The following is a 25,523-nucleotide window of genomic DNA, read 5'->3' on the forward strand; positions in this document are numbered from 1 at the left end:
CAGATGATACAACCTTGCTAGCTGAAAGCGAAGAGGACTTAAAGTACCGATAAAGATCAAAGACTATAACCTTTGGTATGGGATGTATGTCAGTGTAAAGAAAACAAACATCTTCACCACTGGACCAATAAATAACAGCAACATAAATGGAGAAAAGATTGAAGTTGTCAAAGACTTCATTTTGCTCAGATTAACCATCAACACTCATGGAGACAGCAGTCAAGAAATCAAACGACATACTGCATTAGGCAAATCTGCTGCACGTTAAGACCTCTTTAAAGTGTTGAAAAGCAAAGATGTCAGTTTGAGGACTAAGGTGCACCTGTGACCAAAGCCATGGTATTTTCAATAAGCTCATGTATGCAAAAGTTGGACAGTGAATAAGGAAGACTGCAGAAGAATTGATGCATTTGAGTTATGGTGTTGTATGAGAATATTAAAAGTACCATGGAGTACCAAAAGAACAAACAGATCTGTGTTGGAAGAAGTACAGTCAGAGTGTTCCTTGGAAGCCAGAACGGACAAACTTTGTCACTCATACTTCAGACATATTATCAGGAAGGACCAGTCACTGGGCAAGGGTATCATGTTTGGTAAAGTGGAGAGTTGGAGAATAAGAGGAAGACCACCCTCCACCAATGTGATGGATTGGCAAAGTGGAGGCAGTGATGGGCTCAGGCACAGCAACATGAGGTTGGCCCAGCACTGGGCAGTGTTTCGTTCTGCTGTGTACAGGGTTGCTATGAGTCAGTACTGACTCAATGGAACCTAACAACAACTGTAGCATGAAAATAGCCAAAACGTGGCTCTGTTCTAATAAAACTTATTTATAAAAACAGGTCGTGAGCTACATTTGATCCACAGATAATAGTTTTTAACCCCTGTTACAACTCATAATGAATATTTCACTTTATCTATAATCTCAATTTAAGGAGCTCTGGTAGCATAGTGGTTACGAATCGGGCTGTGAACCTTAAGGTCAGCGGTTCGAAACTACCAGCCGCTCCGCGGGAGAAAGATGAGGCTTTCTACTCCCGTAAGGATTTACACCCTCGGAAACCCTGTACAGGGTCGCTATGGGTTGGAACCGACTCGACGGCACATAATCTCAATTTAATGCTTTACTTTTCAACCCAAAACCAAACCCATTGTTCCTAAGTGAATTCTGACTCACAATAACCCTATATAGGGTTTCTGAGACTGCATCTTTATAGGAGCAGACAGCCTCATCTTTCTCCCATGAAAAGGCTAGTGAGTTTGAACCACTGACTTTGCATTTAGCAGCCCAACACATAACCCACTGTGCCCCCACTGAACACACCCTACTATTTGAGGTCAAAATCACTTGCACGAGCAATAGAGCTACATGTTGGCTTCTATATAACTCGGACCTTAATGCTGCTTTTGGACCCCTTGTGGCACAGTGGTTAAGATACTGGGACCTCTATATGAAAGAAAACCATTCAGATAATTATTAATCTCAGAGTTTTAAATTAACTTACTTTTAAAATGCATAAACTATATTTTCCCCCTAGAAATGTTTTTCTTTTTCATCCTGATTGTACTTTAAAGGTAGTTTTTCATTTAACAGTCCCCACAAGACCCTGGTAATCATTCATTCCTGCTAATAAAAAAACACATATGAAGGTCACATATCTATAAACAAAGAATACGTTTCCGACCTGGAGCTAACTGACTTAAAGAAAGTTAACAAAGAAGGCTCAAGTGACTAGGGAAATAAAGAACTTTATTTTAATTACTAGTTAACTAGCTCAATGTTTTATTCATATTAGAAAAAGTCATTATTTATTGTCTCTTGGCTTTAGAAGCCATAAACAATTTAGTCAGTAGTTAATGGGTCTGCTTATTTAATAATTTTAACATTTTACTGAAAGCAGTAATTTAAGAACATTACCAGTTATGTAGTACCAGAGTACATGAGGGATATTCACTTAGAAACTCAAGAAATGACAAAGAAAAAAAAAAAGGTTTTCTATCATTTCATTTCAGAATACTAAACACCTTGCATTCTATGATATGAGGAAGAAAGACACCCACAATAAAATCACTTTAAGAGCTTTGGCAACTAGATTTCTTAAAACACCAAGTGTGAGACCTACTGTTTATTATTTTTATTTTTATTATTAAACCTAAATGTGTATTATTTTTCTGGTCAATATGGAGGGGTTTCAAAGAGCTTGTGGAAAAATGGAATTAGAAAAATGGAATTTTACCACAAACTTTTTTTAAACTTCTTATTGTGAATTGAATAAAGGTTTATAGAGCAGATCATCAGTTTTACATCCAACAAATCATACCCTGTTTCATCTCAATGATTACACTCTACTCCATGTAATAACACGTATCCCCCCTCCTCCCTGTGGGGCCTATTTTCCTACTCTACCCTCCTTTCCCAATCCCTGTGAACCTTGTCCCCAGGTATATGTTGCCCCTGTGGTTTCATAATGGTTGGCCATTCCATGATAAGCATACCTCACCTGTGCTGTTCCCTCTATATGTTGTTATTAAGTCGGTTCCGACCCATAGCGATCCTGTCTGTATAGGGTTTCCAAGGAGCTGCTGGTGAGCCTGAATCATCAACCCTGTGGTTCAGACTGATTTTGCAGTCCAGCACATTAGTTCACAGCACCACACCAGGAATCCCCTCTATATACTTATCCACTATTTGGTTGAAAATTGGGCCATAAGGGTAAGTTCTGTTAGTCTTATGCTCCTCTACTCACTTTCTTAAGTCTGGTCTTTTTAATAATTTGAGTTTTGCTCTATCAAGCTCTTCTGGTCTTACCATCATGGAGATTGAAGTTCTCTTGTTTTATTAGTCCATTGGACTAATTGATTTCTAAGCATTTTCAAATTTAATCACTCTTCTTTCTTTGCATATAGAGAGACCAGTTGCATCTTAGATGGCTGCTCGTGAACTTTTAAGATCCCAGTCACTATTCACCAAAGTAGAATATAGAGCATTGTCTTTGTGGACTATGTTATGCCAATTACCATGGTGTCCTCTGAGACTATGGTCCTGAAACCCCAAGCCCAGCAACTTGTTGCCTCAAGGTGTTTGGTAACATCTAAGTTTTCATCATTTTATCCAGTGGCTCCACAGGATAAGCACTGGACTGCAAACCACAGGTCAGTAGTTTGAGTCCACAAGCTGCTCTGAAGAAACAGATTAGGCTTTCTGTTCCCACAAAGATTTAAAGCCTTGAAATCATATACAGAGTCACTGTGAGTCGGAACCAACTCGATGGCTCTCAACAACAACAATACTCCATCACATTCATAGGTGTGTTTGCAGCAAAGGTAAATACCCTTGTACAAACTGTCTTGTACAAATATCCCCTGTTAAACCTTTACATATATTTGTTACCACTAACTTTCTGAAGCTACCTCATACCTATCTACAAAGGGGGTAATCTACAACCTAGAGAGGCACTTTTTGGGTATCACTTTTTAGTTATTCTAAACTATCATGAACAAGTCATCTGACTTCTGCTTTAGAAATAACTGTTAAGGAATCACTCACAATTCTTTGTTCAGAACTCCCTAAACAGCCATCTGTTTCCAATCAAAGAATAAGAATAAACTCAAGTACATTATTTCTGCACAAATAACATGCATTATTAGGCACAATCTCTTCATGAATTAGTTTCCTGTGTGTGCTATGAACATTATACATGTATGTTCATTACTTACATGAGTGTATTATGTGTGAAAAAATATGGCACACTATTAAGTCCTCGGAAACCCTGGACAGGGTCACTATGAGTCTGAACTGACTCTATAGCACTTGACAACAACAACCAATACATACTGATACTTAAAAATACCAGCAAAATTTCATTATTTAAAAACATTAACTTAATCAGCAGTTAATAAAATATTTTTAGCTAAAATGTACTCTATGAAATTTTACATAGTGATGGAAAATAACAAAATTCCATTTTAAATTTAATTAAAAAAAAAACTATATAAATGTGCCATTTTCACTGAGTCCTAGAACTAAAACTAGTAGTGTATTTATACTTCATGTTCGTCAATATGAAATCTTTAGTTTGTTTTGTTGTTGTTAAGTTCTGTTGAGTCGATTCTGTCTCACAGTGACCCTGTACAGGTTGTCCAAGGCTTTAAATCTTTGAGGGAGCAGAAAGCCTTACATTTCTCCCTCAGAGCAGTTGGTGGGCTCAGACCATGGACCTTGTCATTCGAAGTCCAGTATTTATTTTATGGAGTCACTGTGCTCCCTTGTCTTAGAACAAGATATGTTATACACTTGGAATAGCAGATGTTTTTCAGTTCTTAAAAAACTAATAGGGTGTATATTAGAGAGAGAAACAATATCATTTTCCTAGGTGTCTTAAGCTTCCTTGAGCAAATATAGCAAAAATGTAAGGATGTCCTCTGAAGAGAAGTGGATGATAAATCTTTTACTGTAACTTCTGTCAACAAAAGGGAAAGGACTAGAACCTTTTGGCCCTTGAAACTTTTTATTAATTATCACATCCTCACCTTTTCTGACTCCAATAGATGCTCATCAGTAGTTGTAAGAAATAGCCAACAAATCAAATATGGTTAAAGCTAGGAATTAGAATGACTGTGTGCCAATCACATTTACAATGTCTATAATACCATAAAACAAAAGTTACAACATGAAATCCTATATACAGTTATTCCTTCAACATACTAATCTTGCAATTCTACCTGTCTTTTTATACATATGTGCTGTACCTGACAAGTTGGATCAAGACCCATTTTTCTTCTGAGGAATTTTTCTACATGCCCAATAGTTGCTTCTCCTGAAACTCGGACAAACTTCTTTTCCAGAGGCTACAAAATTAAATAAACTATTTTCAGATTAAATATATATTTTAGATGTACAAACTATAAGGCAAGTAAAGATGATGCAATTAGACTTATGAAACAAAAATTATGAAATTTGAGTTAATTTACTTTCCAAAACAGAAATTCTGCTGAGTTTCTCCTCTGAAAAATATCAACTTTTATTTATTTAAAATAGGAGGGCTTGATGGTTTATTTTAATGCTTCATCAGTAGCAAAACAAAACTCAGAGTAAAATTTATTCATTCAATCCATTGAATTTACACTAGTAAAACAGAGAGAACACCCAAGATTGTTGCTGTTGTTGTCTTTAGGTGTATTGAGTCGGTACCGACTCATAGTGACCCTATGCACAACAGAACAAAACACTGCCCAGTCCTGGGCCAACCTCACTATCGTTGCCACACTTGAGCCCACTGATGCTGTCACTTTGCCAATCCATCTCACTGGGGGTCTTCCTCTTTCTCTTTGACCCTCTACCTTACTAAACATGATACCCCACTCTAGTGACTGTTCCCTCCTGACAATATGGCCAAAGTATGAGATGAAGTCTGGCCATCCTGGCCTCCAAAATAACCTGGTTTTATCAACAAATTGAATTTAAAATAAAAATTAATGCTTATCTAGCCACTATCTCCCAGAGACACTTAATGACACTTTCATCAAAGGCTCACCACTCATCTGTGAGTTTATCACACTGTGGTGGCTTGTGTGTTGTGCTGCTGGAAGCTATATCACTGATATTTTGAATGCCCGCAGGATCACCCATGGTGGACAGATTTCAGCTGAGTTTCCAGACTACGACAGACTCAGAAGAAGGAGAGGTGGACTACTTCTGAATGTTTAGCCACTGAAAACTTTATGAATAGCAGTGAAACACTGTTAGACAGCACCAGAATACTGAATATTGAACATGATGAATGGGTACAGAATATTGTCAGATATAATGCCAGAAGATGAGCCCCTCAAAATATAACTGGGGAAGATCTGCCTCCTCAAAGTAGAGTTGACCGTGATGATACAAATGAAATAAAGCCTTCAGGACCTTCATTTGCTGATGGGGCACAATTCACAATGTGAAAAAACAGCTGCAAACATTCATTAATAATTGGAACATGGAAATGTATAAAGTATGAATCCAGGAAAATTGGAAACTGTCAAAAATGAAATGGAATGCATAAACATCAATATCTTAGGCATTAGTCGGCTGAAATGGACGGGTATTGGCCATTTTGAACCTGATTACTATCAGTAGCGTAGTGGTTACGAATCGGGCTGCGAGCCGCAAGGTCAACAGTTCGAAACTACCAGCTGTTCTATGGGTGAAAGATGAGGCTTTCTGCTCCCGTAAAGATTTATAGCCTCAGAAACCCTGTACAGGGTCGCTATGAGTTGGAATCGACTCCATGGCACATAACAACAACAACAACTATGCCCAGGAATGACACTACATTCATCATCAAAAAGACCATTTCATGATCTTAAAGTATGATGCTGTCTTTGATAGGTTAGTATCCATATGTCTACAAAGAAGACGAGTTAATACCACTATTACTCAAATTTATGTACCAATCACTAAAGACAGTGAAAATTAGATTGAAGAATCCTACCAACTTCTTTAGTCTGAAATTGCTCAAACATGCAGTCAAGATATATTGATAAGGATAAGTAGTTGGAAAATATGGCCTGGGTGATAGAAATGATGCTGGAGATTACATGACAGAATTTTGCAAGAACAATAATTTATTTAATGCAAATATATTTTCTAAACAACATAAAAGACAATTATACACATGGAATACACAGAAACCAAATTGACTATATCTGTGGGAAAAGATGATAGAAAAGTTCCATATCATCAGCCAAAACCAGGCCAGAAGTAGACAGTGGAAGAAACCATTCATTGCTCATGTGCAAGTCCAGGCTGAAGCTGAAGAAACTTAAAACAACTCCATGAGAGCCAAAATATGACCTTGAACATATCCCACGTGAATTTAGAGATCATCTCAAGAACAGATTTGATGTATTAGGACACAAGTGACTAAAAACCAGAAGATCTGTGCAACGACAAGAACATCATACAGGAAGAAAACAAAAATTCACTAAGAAGATGAGAAAGAAAAAAAAGACTAAAATGGATGGCATAAGAGACAGTGTAGAGATGCTAAAGCAAATGGGGTAAATGCTTAAGAAATTAGGGGGTAAAAGAGCTGAACAAGAATATTTCAAAGGGTAGCTCAAGATGACAAAGTCAAATATTATGATGAAATGTACTAAGGATCTGGAATTAGAACACCAAAAGGGAGGGATGTCCAGTATGTCTCAAGTTGAAAGAACTTGAGGAAAAAATTCAAGCCTCGACTTATAATACTGAAGGATTCTTTCAGTAAAATATTGAATGATGCAGAAAGCATCAAAAGAAGATGAAAGGAATACACAGAAATACTGTGTACCAAAAAAATATGGCTACAGATGTACATTGACAGGGAACTGCCAGATGTTCAATCTGAATTCAGACTAGGAGATGAAATGCAGGATATCATCGCTGATTTCAAATAGATCTTGGCCAAAAGTAGAGAATACCAGAAAGATGTTTACCTGTGGGGGGAAAAATGTTGACTATGCAAAGGCTTTTGACTGTGTGGATCATGACAAGCTATGGCCAACACTGTGGAGAATGAGTACTTCAGAACACTTAATTAATTGTGCTCATGAGGAAGCTGTATATAGACCAAGAGACAGTCATTCGAAAAGAACAAAGGGACACGAATGGTTTGTAAAATCAGGAAAGGTGTGTGCCAGGGTTATATTCTTTCACTGTATTTATTCAATCCGTATGCTGAACAAATAATCTAGATTATATGAAGAAAAACCTGGCATTAGGATTGGAGGAAGACTCATTAAAAAACCTGCAATATGCAGATGATATAACCTTGCTTGCTAAAAGTGAAGAGGATAAAGCTCAAAGACCACAGTCTTCATGTATGGATTGTACCTCAATGTCAAGAAAACAAAAATCCTCACCACTGTATCAATAAATAACATCATGACAAATGGAGAAAAGGCTGAAGTTGACAAAGATTTCATTTTGTATGGATTTACCATCAACACTCATGGAAGCAGCAGTCAATAAATCAAATGACATATTGTGTTAAGCAAATCTGCTGCACAAGACTTCTTTAAAGTATTGAAGGGCAAAGATGTCAGTTTAAGGACCAAAGATGCCTGACCCAAGCCATAGTATTTTCAACAGCCTCATATGCATGTGAAAGTTGGACAATGAATAATAAGGAAGACTATAGAAGGACTGATGCATTTGAGTTATGGTGCTGCAAAAGAATATTAAAGGTACTATGGACTACCAAAAGAACAAACAAATCTGTGTTGGAAAAAATACAACCAGAATGCTCCTTAGAAGTCAAGATAGCCAAACTTTGTCTCTTATACTTCGGACATTATTCTTAGAAGGTACCAGTCCCTGTAGAAAGACATCATGCTTGGTAAGTGGAGGGACTGTGAAAAGGCACAGTGGCAGCAATTGTGAGGATGGTACAGGACCAGGTGGTGTTTCGGCCTGTTGCACATAGGGCCATTATGAGTCAAAATAGACTAGACAGCACTTAATAATAACAATAACAACAACTAGTTATCAAAGGCAGATGAAAATCTATGGCAATCAGGAGAATGAAAATGCCTTTTAGGAAAACTTGAGCAATGCTCTTCTAGCACTAGCAGACCTGCAATTGACTTGACAGCAACTAACAACAGTAAAGCAGAGTCCACAATGGCTACTAATTTCTCCCACATAATAGCACTTAACTTTCTTATCTGTAGTTTGGCTTTTTAGAACCTGAAGATACAGATCCACCCCATATTCCTATAATATAGCAGACAACGTAGGTGTTAAGCACGTGTATTCTAGAGACAGAGCCTGGATCAAAATCATGCTTCTACCATTCTTTTAGCTGTACATCTTTGGGCAAATTGTTAATCCTTTTTGTTTTCCTACTGGCAAAGCAAAGATAATACCTATAACTTTCTCACAGATTCATCATGAGTATAAATGAGTTAACATATGCAAATCACTAAGAATCATTCCTGGCACATAGTAAACAGTTACTACTGTTGTGCTGAGAGCCAGTTTGGTCTAAATTATTTGCATCATTTTGCTCTTCATATTAACTCTTATACAGAGCCTAGCTGTCACCATGGAACAGTGACATGATCCAGACAAAAATGAGGAAGCTCTTATGTTCTTTTAATGCAGGTATAGGACTCATCTCACAACATAAAAGCAGTCTCATTGAAGAGACACAGTAGTGCCTCAACTGTAGCTCTCTCACTGCAAGTGACACAGCTGATTAGCATGAAAATCCCATCAGATGCCCTGGGAAGTTCCCATTTGTGGATAACCTAATTAAATGCCTGCTGGCCAACCAGTGCACTTCTGAAGGTTAATGTTCTGGGCTTGACATTTCAATAGCAAGCTTCAGGTATATACCAACAGAGGATAATCCATTTCCCTCATTTCTAAACTCTAGTGGGCACCTCAACCTTACCCCAAGTTTTTGTTAAAATTAATCTAACTTAGTTTAAGCTTTATTTCATAGATGACACCAAACAGAACTATTAGCTATGCCAATACTTGAAAGGAGAAAAAAAAAAAAATTAGTTTCAGCTTTCAAAGCTGGATTCTCACACAAGTAACCTTCGTTCCCCTACCCCATCCTCACAAGTTAACAAATTTGAACCTAGATTTTTTTTAAGAAGAAAATGTTATCTTTTTGCTGGAGGTTACAAAACCAGTTTTTCACTAGATGGTCAACTCATTTTTAGCTCTACACCTAATAGCCTCCTCCTACCATATGCAAATGGCAGGGGGTGGGGTGGGGGGTGGATATCCCACAGAAGAATTATACTTCTCTGAAATGAGCACAGTAACCTTTATTGCCAAGGAGCTCTGGTAGTGTAGTGGTTACGAATCGGGCTGTTAACCTCAAGGTCAGCAGTTCGAAACTACCAGCTGTTTTGTGGGAGAAAGATGAGGCTTTCTGCTTCTGTAAAGACTTACAGCCTCAGAAACCCTGTACAGGGTCACTATGAGTTGGAACCGACTCCACGGCACATAACAACAACAATCTTTATTGCCATCTAAAATATAAAAGGTTAATTTGATAAGAAAGTCCAAATAATAAGCTACCTATGAAAATAGGAAAAACAGGGAGGAAGTAGGATAAGCGATGTAACATTGTGAGGATTGCAATCAATGACATGAAACAAAATGTGTATGAATGGCTGAATGAAAAACTGGTCTGTTCTGTAAACTTTTACCCAATTTATAATAAAAAGTTAAAAAAAAAAGCAAGAAATACATGAAGTTTGGATATTTGAATTCTAAGAGCAAGGGAACAAATATTAAAGAAGTAAATGTTCATATAAGAATAACTATTTTTACCCAGAAAAAAAAAAGGATCATGGAAAATTTTGATTTATCTTTCAATTCTACTATTCCATGAACATTTTGAAGCCCCTTATATTTTACCTTGAAAAAAATTCCTAACTCTGTCAACTGAAAAGGCCTAGAAACAGCAACCAACCCAGTATAATGGGAAGCCCAGGGACCAGACTGTGATTTTGAACTACTAGTCATGACCAAAAGGAGCTAGGTCTTGAGAAATGACTGATTCTGTGACTAGGGTAAGAGATGTATGTACAAGTCACGTATGAAATGTCTCATCATATCAGATAGCAAGGAAGTTGTCATACACTATGATACCTATAACAGAATAATTTGAACATCAATAAGGATAATAAATGAAAGGGATTAAACCACAAGTATCTACTATCTCTAAGTTCAGAGAACACAGTGCCTCCATAGTATAAGGACTGAACTGTGAACCACAAGGTCAGCAGTTTGAGTCTACCAGTTGTTCCATATGAGAAAGATGAGGCTTTTTGCTCCTGCAAAGATTTAGAAAGCCTCAGACCCTGTAAAAGATTGCCATGAGTTGTAACTGGCTCAACAGCACTTAACAATAAATCTTTCAATCCATGAGTTCATAATAACTAAAAACAATAAAATCTAATTGGTCACAACTGGAACATGTTGGTAAACTACTTCTTTACAGTGATAAATAAAGCTGTTAAATGTTGTTGTTGTTGTTAGGTGCTGTCAAGTCAATTCTGACCCATAGCGACTCTGTATGGGGTTTCCAAGGAGCAGCTGGTGAGCTTGAACCACCGACCTTGCAGTTCAAATAACCTTGCAGTCTGACACAGTAGCCCACATAGAAGGGGGACAGGAAGCAAATATTTAGCCTGACTGACCTGACAGCAGTGGGTTTTTGCAAGAAAGAAGCAGGAGCCCTGGTGGCAAAGTGGTCAAGCATTCGGTCACTAACTAGGTCAGCAGTTCAAATCCACCAACTGTCCTTGGGAGAAAAAGGTTTAGTCTTGGAAACCATATAAGGAAGTTATATTCTGTCCTACAAGGTCACTATGAGTCAGAATTGACTCAACAGCAGAGGGTAATGAAAGAAAACACCACCATCTATGAACTATTCTTACTCCTTCCAAATCAAACCTGAATCTCATCGACATTCTGTTTTAACTACCAGTATAGGGGAAAGAGAAAGGATAAAAGAACGTGTTAAAGTATACGACAAGATGCAACAGCAAAAATCTGTAGAAAACTACAGGACAAATGACTCAGTTTCAATGACAAATTGCAATAAAAAGAAATGAATGCACAAATTTAAAGACTACTGAACAATTAAGACAATTAAAAATCTGAACACTGAGTATATATTTGATAAGTATTTGTTTTTCTTTCTTTCATTCCTCACCTCTAACTTTTTGACAAATGACAAATTTACAAAGTTATAAAAATAGTACAATAAACATATAGGTACCCTTCACCTTTTACTGTTAATATTTGCTTTATTTCTACATGCATCAATTCAACAATTTCTGTCCGTACAATTCAGTGACACTGGTTACATCCTTCAAGTTATGCGATCATACTCACCCTCCTTTTCCATAATGTTCCTCTACTATTAACATATACTCACTGTCTCCTAAGTTTCCTCTCTACTCTTTCTAACTGCCATTGTCAGTGTGATTCCTATAAAAAGAGCACAGGGCTCAAGGCAGACATACTTTACTAAATAAACTAATCTGTTGTTTGGTTTAAAGAAGACTTCAGGGGCTACTTTTGGAGGACAGTTCTACTCTGACACACATGGGTCACACTCAACTCCACAGCAACCCACCTAGCTTTAAGCATATGACTCAGTACTTGTCCCATACAGAAATATACCTGCTACTTTCCCACCCACTTTACTTCTATGGAAGACATCCCTAAAATCTGTCACCATTTGATATTTTACAATTTAGAAGAGGTTCAAAGTTACTACAACCCATGGGGACAAAACACTGCCTTCCCTATTACACAGATCTCTGGAGAACTTCCATAATCTCCTCCACCCAGAGAAGTACCTGTCTGTCTCCACGCGTTAACTCACACACAATAAACCAGGGTATTTATAAAACAAAACAGTATGTCCAACCAGTTATAATTCACCCAATTTTTATTATAAACTTTGGAAAAGCCTCTATAAATCTGAATAGGTCAAAGTTACCAGTTTCCTTATATTGTATATTTATAATCTGAAGCAGGAGTCCTGGTGTGGCACTGTGGGTTAATGCGCTGCACTGCAAAGGTGGTTTGAACTACAAGGTCAGCAATTCAAACTCACCAGTCACTCCTTGGAAACCTTACACAGGGTTGCCATGGATCAGAAGCGACTCGGCGGCACAGAAACTGGAAACTAGCCTGCGTTGCTCCTTCTAAAAAGCTACCTTTTCCTGAATAACTCAGAGTACTGACAGTGTATACAATGGCACCTGTGATTTTAAAGCCTTTCAGACAACTCAACTTCAGTATGTTACGAAGGAGCTCATTCTTACCCTAAAATCTCAGTGAATGACTGAAGTAACAAGTTAGGGAAGGTTAATCTGAGTAAAATACATTACATGCAAATAGACTGTTTAAGCTCATATTAACGTTACGTGCCAATTATATAATATAAAGGCTTTAAAATTGTTTTATCACCAAATTAACATAGCATTGGACTTCAGAGTTCTAAAAGTGACTCACTTCTTTTCCTTACAAATATTGTTCTGAGTTAATAACAAATCCCTACTTAATAAATCTCATTCCTCATAAACATACTATGTTTTTGTTGTTCAGTGCTGTCAAGCCTGTTCTGAATCACAGCGACCCTGTACAGGATTTCCCAAGCTTTTTTTTTTCAATCTTCGCAGGAGCAGAAAGTCTCATCTTTTTCTCAAAAATAACTGAATGTATTCATATTTCAATAACTTTTTAAGCTCAAAATATTCTCTACTGTAACTGAAGATGATCTCCCTATCTTTGCTAATCTAATTCTGAAATTTGTATGCATAGAGCTCTCTTGTGAAATGAAAATGAAAAAGTAAATTACCTTAAAATGTCCTGTGCCTTCATTAGCACTGAAAAATGAGAACAGTATTAATCAACATTAAATATTTTAAGCTATATGTTTAATTATATAACAGAAAAATAACAAATATAAATATTTGCAGAACATCAATTTATTTGAAAATTTCAGAAACAGTTAATCTTTTATGAAATATAACTTAGTTAATTGTTTGTCATTTCTGCCACCCAGTGGTAAAGCAAATACAGTTTTTTCCAGTATTTCGTATCACATTCAATTTAATTTCAGGAATTAAAGTATATTCTTAGTATTGAGATTTTCTCCACTTTTAGTTTTCTAACATTTTTTCCAGCTTAAAATTTCCTATTATTGCACTAGCTGCAAAATCACTTGATCATGACTTACTTGGTTTGCCTTTCTCCTAGCAGCCCAGAAATTGCTTGATTAAACCAATTATTTTTATGTCAAGAGGGAGAACAAGGGGAATTAACTTTGGTTGTTGTTATTAAGTGCCTTTGAGTCTGTTTGACTTATAGAGACTCCATATAGGGTTTCCAAGGCTTTTAAAAATCTTTGCAGGAGTAGAAAGCCTTATTGTTGGTTGAACACCTACTATATACACCAAGTATATTAGCTCTTCACAAATTCTGCGTGTTTTTCTTTTTGCCTTTAGTCTACAATAGCCCTGTAAATTAGGCATTGTTGTTGTTGTTAAGTACTGTCCAGTCTGTTCCAACTCATAGCAACACTGTATAGGGTTTCCAAGGAGCAACTGGTGAGTTTGAACTACAGACCACATGGTTCAAACCGGCCTTGAGGTCCAGTGCTTTATCTCACAGTGCCACAACAGGACTCCAAATTAGACATAGTAGGCCTGTTCTACAGAGAGGGAGATGAAGCTCAGAGTTTAATAACTTGCTTAAAGTTACAGAGCTAGAAAGTGATAAATATGGAAGTCTTCCTCTTTTTCGCTGACCCTCCACTTTACCAAGATGCATAGTGGCTATCAAAATTACCATTTTGGGATGCTCTCAAAGAACAGTCACCACAACTTCTAAACTGACCTCTCTGCTTTGAATTTAACTGGCCCAGCAGATCCCCTCAGAAACCAGCTTTGATTGGACCTTTTTTGAAGGCACCCTAACAAGACTAAGACAAATACATTCATTACTGAGAGAACTTGTCTGCAGCCATCACCAATTGCAGAAACACATTCAAACATGCTTTGTGTGGAATAAGACTATGCATATATGAACTGAAACCCTAGTAACAATACTTTTTACTTATTCTCATACATATGTACAACATTGTTTATAATAGCAGAAAACTGAAAAGAACCTAAATTTTTAACAATATAAGGAAAAGCACATTGTGTCACATCAATTTTAACAGACTATCATGCAATAGTGAAAATGAATGGACTAGAGCTATACATTCCAATTTAGATGAATCACAATATTGAGTGAAAAAAAGCAAGCTGCAAAACATACAATACGATACATTTAAATATTAAACTGGCAAAACAGATTTTGCATATTACTTAGAACACATGTGATAAATATATAAAGAAATTGAAGGAAATGAAAAACACTTACTTTGAAAAGCCGCTTATTTGCTTCTGAGGAAAGGGGGAGTGAGCAGGAAGGGGCACCCCAGAGGCTTCACCTATATCAGCAATGACTATCTTAAGCTAGATAGTGCACATACATGTGGTTATACCTTTTTACTATGTCTTAAATATTTCATAATTAGTTTCCAAAGGAATGTCAGGAAAATTTTATTTTAACTGAGGTCTGAAGATTTCATAGTTCTTGGAACTTAAAAATATTTTATTTGAAGGTTAAAAGGTAAAAGTTTAGGGTACTCACCCAATGAACTCCAGTAATAAAGACATGTCAAGTTCGGGAGGAATACGGAACACTGATTCCAGGGATTTCTTAGATTTTCCTTTGCTTGAAGGAACTGGCTGTGGCACAGCTATATGATAGCCAAATAAAGTTATGTAAGAACAAAAAATTCATAATTTGAAATCTTTTAAAAATAATTACACAGGTAGTAAAACTGCCAACTATTTAAAGGATCACAAAGCCCTCAACCTCCCTTTTATTAATAACATTACCTGTTTAGTCAAAGCCAGTGAAAACAGAGGCAAGATCACTATGCCGTGGAAAATGGACACATGTAGCCGGCATGAGAAAGCCAGAAATAAGAGAGCTCATCATAACAGCAACAACAGTGTAGCTAACCCTTAACAAGTACTACTATGAGGATTCATCCTCATCACTAATATGTACTATCTCATTTAATCCTCATAATCCTTTGGTGGCACTGTGGGTTGAACATTGGGCCACTAACTGCAAGATCAGCGGTTCAATCCCATCAGTTGCTCCAAGAGAAAAAGATGAGGCTATCTTCTCCCATAAAAATTTATAGTCTTAGAAACCTTAAGGACTAGTTCTACTCTGCCCTTTAAGGTCACTATGAGTTGCAATGCATTCAATGGCAGCAGGTAGGGTATGGTTTGGTTTATAATACTAGGATATAGGTGGTGGTTGTTGATTCTGACTCATGGTAACCCTGTGTGTACAGAGTAGAACCACTTCATCAGGTTTTCAAGGCTGACCTTTCAAAATTAGACTGCCACACCAATATTCTGAAGTGCCTCTGAGTGGGTTGAAGCTGCCAATCTTTCAGCTAGTAGTTGAGATTATAATCAATTATACCACCCAGGGACTCCACATGGGTGGTTGTTGATGTTAGGTGCCATCAAGTTGGCTCCTAACCATAGCAACCCTATGTACAACAGAATAAACACTGCCCAGTCTTGCTCCATCCTCACAATTGTGGTTACACTTGAGCCCACGGCTGCTACTACACTGCCAATCCATATCATTGGAGAGTCTTCCTCCTCTTTATCAATGACCCTTCACTTTACCAAGTGTGACCTTCTTCTGGGAACGGTCCTTTCTGAGATCATGTTCAAAGTATGAGAAACAAAGTCTTGCCATTCTGGTTTCTAAGGAGCATTCTGTCTGTATTTCTTCCAAAGCATACTTGTTTATTCTTCTGGCAATCTATGATACTTTTTCTATTCTTCTCCAACACCATAACCCAAATCCAGCAATTCTTTTATAGTCTTCCCTATTCACCATCCAACTATCACAGGCATATGAGGCTATTAAAAATACCATGGCTTGGGTCAAGTGCATTTTAGCACTCAAACTGAGGTCTTTCTTCTTGAACACTTTAAAGAGGTCTTGTGAAGCAGATGTGTCTTAATGCACTACATCAGTTGACTTCTTGACTGCTGCTTCCATGAGTGTTGATAGTGGATCCAAGTAAAATGAAGTCTTTGACAACTTCAATCTTTTCTCCATTTATCATGTTATTTATTGGTCCAGGAGTAAGAATTTTTGTTTTCTTTACATTGAGGTGTAACTCAAACTAAAGGCTGTGGTCTTTGATCTTCATCAGGAAGTATTTTAAGTCCACTTTCCTTTTAGCAGTAAGGTTGTATCATCTGAAAATCACAGGTTATTAATGAGTCTCTCTCCGATCCTGATAACTATAATCTTCTTCATATAATCTACCTTGTAGGATTATTTGTTCAGTATACAGACTGAATAAGTATGGTGAAAAAAATGCAACTCTGGCATACACCTTTCCTTATTTTAAACCATTCTGCATCCCCTTGTTCTGTTCAAACAACTGCCTCTTGGCCCATAGACACAAGTTCCTCATGAGCACAATTAAGTGTTCCAGAATACTCATTGTCTGAATGTTGTCTATAGCTTGTCATGATCCACACAGTCAAAAGTCTTTCCAGAGTCAACAAACTGACCACTACTCTCATTTTGTTGTACAGTGATGGCTTGTGCGTTGCTAGTTTTGCCAATGGATTTTAAATGCAAGTAGGTACACCCATAGTGGACAGTTTTCAACTGAGCTTCCAGATTAAGACAGACTGGGAAGAAGGAGAGATGGACTACTTCTGAATGTTTAGCCACTGAAAACCTTATGAATAGCAGTAGAACACTGTCAGCACTAGAATATTGAATATTGACACATGATGAATAGCACCAGAACACTATATATAGTGCTAGAAGATGAGCCCCTCAGGTACAAGGGCTCTCAAAATAACACTGGGGAAGAGCTGCCTCCTCAAAATAGAGTTTACCATGATGACATGAATAGAGCAAAACTTTTGGGACCTACATTTGCTGATGGGTCACAACACAAGATGAGGAGAAACAGTTGTAAATATTCATTAATAATCAGAACATGGAATGCATGAAGCATAAATCTAGGAAATTCTGAAGTTGTCAAAAGTTAAATGGAATGCATAAAATTCAATATCCTAGGCATTAGTGAGCCAAAATGGACTGGTATTGGCCATTTTGAATCCTACAATCATATGACTTACAATGCTGGTAACAAGTTCAAGAGAAGTGGTATCACATTCCTTGTTAAAAAGAACATTTCAAGATCCCTCTTGAAATGCAATGCTGTCTGTGATAGGATAACATCCATACTCTTACCATGAAGACCAGTTAATACCAGTATTCAAATTTACAAACCAACCACTAAAGCCAGTGGAAAAACTAAAGAATGATACCAACTTCTTCAGTCTAAAATTGATCAAACATGCACAGTCAAGCTGTATTGATAATTATTGCTGATTGGAATGCAAATGTTAGAAAAAAAAGGAGGGATCAGTAGTTGTAAAATATGGCCTTGGTGATAGAAACAATGCTAGATAGAAATCATATGACAGAATTTTACAAGATCAGTGACTTACTCATTACAAATACATTTTTAAAACAACATACAAGATGCATATGGACCCCATCAGATGGAATACACAGAAATTAAATTGACTACATCTGTGGGAAAAGACAGTGGAAAAGTTCCATATCACCAGCCAAAACCAGGCCAGAGCACAGTGTGGAACAACAGACAGATTGAGTAAGTATGGTGAAAGGATACAACCATGACAAACACCTTTTCTGACTTTAAACCATTCAGTATCCCCTTGTTCTGTTCGGATGACTGCCTCTTGGTCTATGTACAGGTACCTCATAGTACAATTAAGTGCTCTGGAATACCTATTCTTCACAATGCTATCCATAGATTGTCACAATCCACAGTCAATACATCACAAGTAAACATCTTTCTGGTATTCTCTGCTTTCAGTCAAGATCCATGAGACTTCAGCAACAATATTTGTCATTCTAAGTCCTCTTCTGAATCCAACTTGAATTTCTAGCAGTTAAGTTTACTGTCAGTGTACTGTTGCAGTCATTTTTTATTATAGTCTGCAAAATTTGACTTGCATGTGCCATTAGTGATATTGTTTGATGATTTCTGCATTCTATTGGGTCAACTCTCTTTGGAACGGGCACAAATATGGATATTCCAATCAGTTGCCAGGTAGCTCCAACTTTCTTGATATAGATGAGTGAGTGCCTCCAGTGCTTCATCAGTATGATGAAATATTTCAATCTGTATTCCATCAATTCCTAAAGCCTTGTTTTTATGCCAATGCTTTTCAATGCAGCTTGGAGTTCTTTGTCCAGTACCATGTGACCATTTGTTCTTGATCATATGCTACCTCATGAAATGGTTGAACATCAACCATTTCTTTTTAGTACAGTGACTCTGTGTGTTCTTTCCACCCATGACATTTTCTGGATTATTCAATATTTTGCTCATAGAATCCTTTAGTACTATAAATTGGGATTTGAATTTTTTCCTTGTTCTTTCAGCTTGAGAAATGCTGAATGTGTCTTCCCTTTCTGTTTTCTAACTCCAGGTCTTTGCACATTTCATTATAATACATGACTGTCTTTTCCAGCTGCCCTTTAAAATATTCTGTTCAGCTCTTTGATTTCCTCATTTCTTCCATATGCTTTAGTATTTTATATACTAGAGAGTAAATTTGAGAGTCTTTTCTGACATCCATTTTTGTCTTTTTAGGGACCTTATGCTTTCTTCCTGCATGATGTTCTTGATGTCATCCCAAAACTCTTCTGGTCAAAGTGTCTACTGCATCAAATCTGTTCTTGAGATGGTCTCTAAATTCAGGTGAGATATCAGGGTCATATTTGGATCTCATGGACTTGCTTTAATTTTCTTAAGCTTCAGTCTGAACTTAAATGAGCAACTGATGTTATGTTCCACAGTTGGTCCCTTGCCTTGTTTTGGCTAATGACATTGAACTTTTCTAATGTCTCTTCCCACAGATGTAGTCAATTTGATTTCTGTGTATTCCATCTGGTTAGGCTCATGTGTATAGTTGTCTCTTATATTGTTTAAAAAAGGTATTTGTAATGAGTAAGTCATGGGTCTTGCAAAATTCTATCAAGTGCTTTCCAACAACATTTCTACCACCAATGTCATACTTTACAACTATTGGTTCTTCCTCTTTGTTTCCAACCTTTGCATTCCAATCACCAGGAATTATCAATACATCTTGATTACATGATTGCTCAATTTCAGACTGAAGAAGTTGGTAAAAATTCTTCAATTTCATCATTATTGGCTTCAGTGGCTGGTGAATACATTTGAATAGTGGTATTAACTGGTCTTCCTTGTAAGAGAATGGATATTATTCTATCGCAGATAGTATTGTAGTTCAAGCTAGATCTTGAAATGTTCTTTTTAACAAGGAATGTGATGCCATTCCTCTTGAATTTGTTGTTCCCAGCATTGTAAACTATATAACTGTAAGACTGAAAATGGTCAATACCAGTCCATTTCAGCTAACTGATGCTTAGGACATCAAATTTTATGTGTTTCCTTTCATTTTTGACACCTTCCAATTTTCCTAGATTCACACTTCATACATTCCATGTTCTGATTATTAATGGATGTCTACAGCTATTTCTCCTCATTTTGAGTATTAGTAGTTTTCTTCCTTCTTTTTTTTAACTGACTATGGAATTGAAGCTTACTGATATTAGGCAATTTGCTTAAAGCCACCCAAACGTAAAGTGGAAGAGCCAGAATTTACTCAAATCTGACTTCCATACTGTAACATCACCATCATCTTTGAGTCAGAACTGAGCATCAGGCATGTAACTACAACACAATGTTATCTTCCAAATCTCTCTCTCTATTGACAACAAAGATTCAGGAGACCAAATGAGACACAGAGGGCAATCGTGGAACTGTGAGCTTCATAGGAAAGGGAAGGGACGGGGATCAAGCACCTACTGGAAGGAGAAGCTAACAAAAGGAAGAGACTGAGTGGTGAATGGACTGCTAGTCACCTTGAACTTTTGTGAGCTGATTTGGACAGACAGATGTCATCCTGACAGTATATATTTAAGTGGGCAACAGACAAGGTATGATTCCTTCTTACTCCCCACATTTCTCTGGATAACTGAGATAAGACCAACCCTCACCCTCATCAACCTCATATTTTGAGCCACATGGTTTGAGCCAGAGTGAAGCGGGTGTCTTTTGCACCACCTTGACACTTGATTCAGGCAGGCTCTGCTCCAGATGCACAGCCCACAGAGCCTCTAGGCCAGGATTAGATTGGCAAGAACCTTCAGAATCAGTCACCCTGCTCCCAGCTGCCCTGTGGTTCTGAAATTAGCAATCTGAAGGGCCTCCACATACTAGTTCCCAGTGGGTGTCCCAACACAGATAACAACTAGGCCTATAGGAACTCCATCTAGGGTTGAGAAGTCAGCTATCACATCCCTCTTCCACCTACCTCATGAGTTCCATGGCTGGTGAGAGCCCCAGAGTTTTCTCCTCTCTGGGCCCAAAAACTTTGTTGGTGTTCTGTTTATTTTTCCTTTCAATGTTTTGTTGTTTTTGTTCATTCTTCTCCTCCTTCCTTTCTTTCCTATCACTGATTTTTATCCTTTGTAGCTCCACTTTTGTTTTTTTCTTCTTTTGTGATTTCTCATTTCTACTCTTTTTTCTCTTGATATTGCTTTACTACTTTCTAGTCTCTTTTTTCATCTTCCCTTTTTTTATTCGTCCCTTTATTTTTTGTTGTACAGCTCTATTTTCCTGTCCCTCTTTTCTCTTTGTACTTATAATCTTTTTTTCCTGTTGCTGCCTGTTTGTTTCTTTTTTCTCCTTTATTACATTGTTTGCACTGATTTGTTATGTTTTGTTTTCCTGTGCATATTTTCACCCGACAGGAGACAGACAGAAATCATGTCCATACAGCTCGACTACAACTGTATTCTCTGCAGCTCCAACCAACTGGTAAGAGTCTGTAACAGCTCCTTTACCATCTGATCAAAGAAAGACACCAGCCACATCCACCCTAAACTGAGCTTCATGAATGGCAATAGAAAATGATTCACACACTTCCATTTGCTAATCACACTCACCAAGAGTCAGCTGGTGAGATCCTAAGAACACAATATACAATCATCAAGTAAATACAAATTCAATGACGCTACAGTGTCTTGGAGACACCAAACAATTTTAGCTCATACAAAGAAATGAGAGAAAGGGACTCAAACAAACGGCCAAGATCAGAGCCAGAAAACATTTCTGAGGAAAATATAATGAATCTACCTGAGATAGAATTCAAAAGAAAGTACTTTAGTTACTTTCAAAAGCTCAACAGAAAGAGCACAGAAAGCAAGGAAAACACAGAAAAAACTTTAGGAAAACACTGTAAGAACAAACATTTTTTAAATGCAAAATTTGAAATAATACAAAGCCTATAAATAGGAATCCAGATGATTAATACTAAGATCTCAGAAATGGACACCACACTGAAAGGCTAAAGGAGTACATTTGAATCAATCAAAGATAAATAAAAACTAGTAAGCTACAAGAACAATCATAAACAAGAATGAAAAAATATGAAGAAAATCTAAGAGTTTTGTGAGTCACCAAGAATAGTATTAATTCCTGTTTGGAATTGCAAAAAAGGAAGAGCCAATACAAGAGCATGGAGAAAACTGTCAAAAAGTTGATGGAAGAAAACCTTGCTAATATCATTTATGAAAGACGTAAAGATAACCATTCAAGGAGTTTAACAAACCCCAAACAAGACAGACCCCAAAAGAAAATTACCAAGATAAATCATAATCAAACTTTCCAAAACCAAAGACAAGGAAAGAATTAGGAAAGGGAACAGTTACCTATAAAGGAGAACCAGTAAGACTAAGCTATGATCTCTCAGCACAAACCATGCAGGCAAATGGGATGACATATACAAAACTCTGATAGAAAACATATACCCAGCAAACCTGTCCCTCAAATATGTTGTCAAATTAGGACATTTCCTGATAAACAGAAAAATTAAGCAATTTGTAATGACCAGATCAACTTTGCAGAAAATGCTAGTAGGTGTTCTTTGGATTGAGAACCAACAACAGCAGACAACAACCTGAGATTACCATACATGACAAGTTCACCCAGAACTCAATCTAGATATAGAAGTATTTAAAGTAAAACAAAGTTACAATAATGTAAATGTTGTTGAGTGCCATCAAGTCAGTTCCAACCCATAGCGACCCTATATAGAGTTTCTGAGGAGCGGCTGGTGAGCTTGAACTGCCAACCTTGCAGTTCAAATGGCTTTGCAGTCTGGTGCATTAACCCACAGCATCACACCAGGACTCCATAATACTGTAACTAGGGAACCAGAAATATCAACTTATAACAAAAAGTCAACTGTAAAGCAAAAAGGGGGAACAGTGTGGATACAGAGTTTCCAAATGGCAAGAAAATTGAGTAGATTCCAAGATAAGCAGCTATTTTATTAAACAGGGAGAAATTAATAAATTGTAGAGTAACCTAAAAGAAAATTAATATACTGCCACATTAAAATAAAAGAGGACAATCAGAAAGAGTTAGCAAACATTAAAATAACATCAGTAAAGAAAATGAAAGAAGCCATGAACAAAATGAGCTCAATGCAAAAATATATGAGGAACAAAGAAACTAACAACACCATGAAAACACACACAGCAAAATGACAGCAATCAAGTCATGCCTATCAATAATTACACTAAGTATAAATGGACTAAATGTGTCAGTCAAGAGACAGGCAGTATCAGAATAGATAAGAAAGCCATATCCTTTAATATGCTGTCTACAAGAGACACATTTTACACATAAATACAAAAACAGAATAAAAAAATCAAAGAATGGAAAAAAATTTATGAAGCAATAAAAAATGAGCAAGAGTGACAATATTAATGTCTGATATAATAGACTTTAAGGCAAAAACTCGCATAAGATACAAAGAAGGAAATTATATCATGATTAAAGGGTCACTTGAACAAGAGGACAGAACCATAATAAATATCTATACTCCTAATGAAGGCACCTCAAAATACATAAATCAAACACTAATAAATCTGAGGAGTCCTGGTGTGGCACTGTGGGTGAATGCGCTAGACTGCAAAGTTGGTTTGAACCACAAGGTCGGCGGTTCAAGCTCACCAGATGCCCCTCAGAAACCCTATACAGAGTCATTATGGGCTGGAACTGACTCAACGGCACTTAATAACAACAACAACAACAATAGAACTGAGAAAAGACTAGACAACTCTATAGTAATAGAAGGAGATTTTAGTACATTACTTTCTATGAAGGGCAGAACAACTAGTAACTCAATGAAGATAAAGAAGAATACAGTCAACCAACTTGACCTCATAGACATACAAAGCACTCAACCCAACAGCAGCACAATATCTACATTCTTTCCAGTGCACACAGAACATTCTCCAAATAGACCATACATTAAGCCACAAAGCAAACCTCAAGATATGTAAAAGCACCAAAATACAACACAGCATATTCTCAGATCACAATGCTATAAAATTAGAAATCAATAATAGGAAAACTGAGGGGAAAAAATCAAATATATGGAAATTGAATTAGCATACTACTTAAAAGCTACTAGGTAATAGTTGTTGTTGTTGTTGTTAAGTGCCATCGACTAGGTAATAGAAGAAATAAAAAATCAAATAAATTCCTAGAATTGAATGAGAATGAAAACACAATGTACTAAAACCTTTAGGACACAATAAAAGCAGTATTCAGAGGCAATTTATAGCAATAAATGCATACATGCAAAAAGAAGAACCAAAATCAACACCTCAACTCAACATCTCCAACAATTAGAAGAGTAGCAAAGTAAGTCTGCAGCCACCAGAAGAAAAGAAATAATAAAGATTAGCGCTGAAATAAATGAAATAGAAAACAAAAAATAATTGGAAGAATAACAAGAATTGGTTCTTTGATAGGACCAACAAACAAACAAAAAAATTGGAAAATCTAACAAAATAAAAGAAGATGCCAACAACACAAGAAAGTAATGTGTGACTGCACAACACAACCAACAGATAGTAAAAGGACAATAATACAATGCTGTGAAGAATTAATTGTACTCTAACAAATTCAAAAATCTAGAAGAAATGGACAAATTTTTTAAAACACACAACTTACCTACACTAACACAGACTGAAGTAAAAAACTTGAACAGATCTATAACAGAAGAAGAAATTGATCAAGTTATTTTAAGACTCCTGACTCAAAGAAGTCCAGGCACAGATGGCTTTGCTGGTGGATTTTACCAAACATTCAGAGAGGAGCTAAATGTTCAGTAAAATTCTACTTAAACTATTCCAAGCTATAGAAAAAAGAGGAAAACTTCCAAATTCATCTTATGAAGTAAGCATAACCTTGATACCCAAACCAGGCAAAGATATCACTAAAAAAGAAAATTACAGACCAATATCCCTTATGAAATAGATGCAAAAATGTTCACAAAATCCTAGCCAATAGAATCCAGCAGCTTATCAAAAATATGTATATATATGATGATCAAGTGAGATTCATACCAGATATGCAGGGATGGCTCAGTATTAGAAAATCAACCAGTGTACTCCACCACATAAACAAAACACAGGAAAAACAACAACAGCAAATAACCATATCAGTTAATGCACAAAGAGCATTTGACAAATTTCAACATCCATTCCTGATAAAAACACACAACAAAATACGAATAGAAGGGAAATTCCTCAACATAATTAAGGGCATATATACAAAATCAACAGCCAACATCATTCTGAACAGAAGGAAACTAGATGCAGAAAGCACCTCCCTTGTGAAGAGAAACCAGGCAAGGATGCCCTTTATCACTACTCCTATTCAAAATTGTGCTGGAATTCTTAGTCAGAATTATCAAGC

At 36.8% G+C, this 25,523-nt stretch overlaps 1 protein-coding gene across 1 annotated transcript in view; it reads right to left on the reverse strand.

Moving 5' to 3' along the window:
* Positions 1 to 25,523, reverse strand: part of PCGF6 (polycomb group ring finger 6) — a 63,990-nt gene that overhangs the window by 29,367 nt on the left and 9,100 nt on the right. The window contains exons 6-8 of the mRNA XM_006831476.1: positions 15,206 to 15,314; positions 13,362 to 13,389; positions 4,747 to 4,845 (exon numbers count right to left, since the gene is read on the reverse strand). Coding sequence (XP_006831539.1) covers positions 4,747 to 4,845; positions 13,362 to 13,389; positions 15,206 to 15,314 — 236 coding nt within the window. The remainder of the gene's footprint in view (positions 1 to 4,746; positions 4,846 to 13,361; positions 13,390 to 15,205; positions 15,315 to 25,523) is intronic.

Source organism: Chrysochloris asiatica, unplaced genomic scaffold (genome assembly GCF_000296735.1).
Source record: "Chrysochloris asiatica unplaced genomic scaffold, ChrAsi1.0 scaffold00003, whole genome shotgun sequence".
NCBI classification, from domain to species: Eukaryota; Metazoa; Chordata; class Mammalia; order Afrosoricida; family Chrysochloridae; genus Chrysochloris; species Chrysochloris asiatica.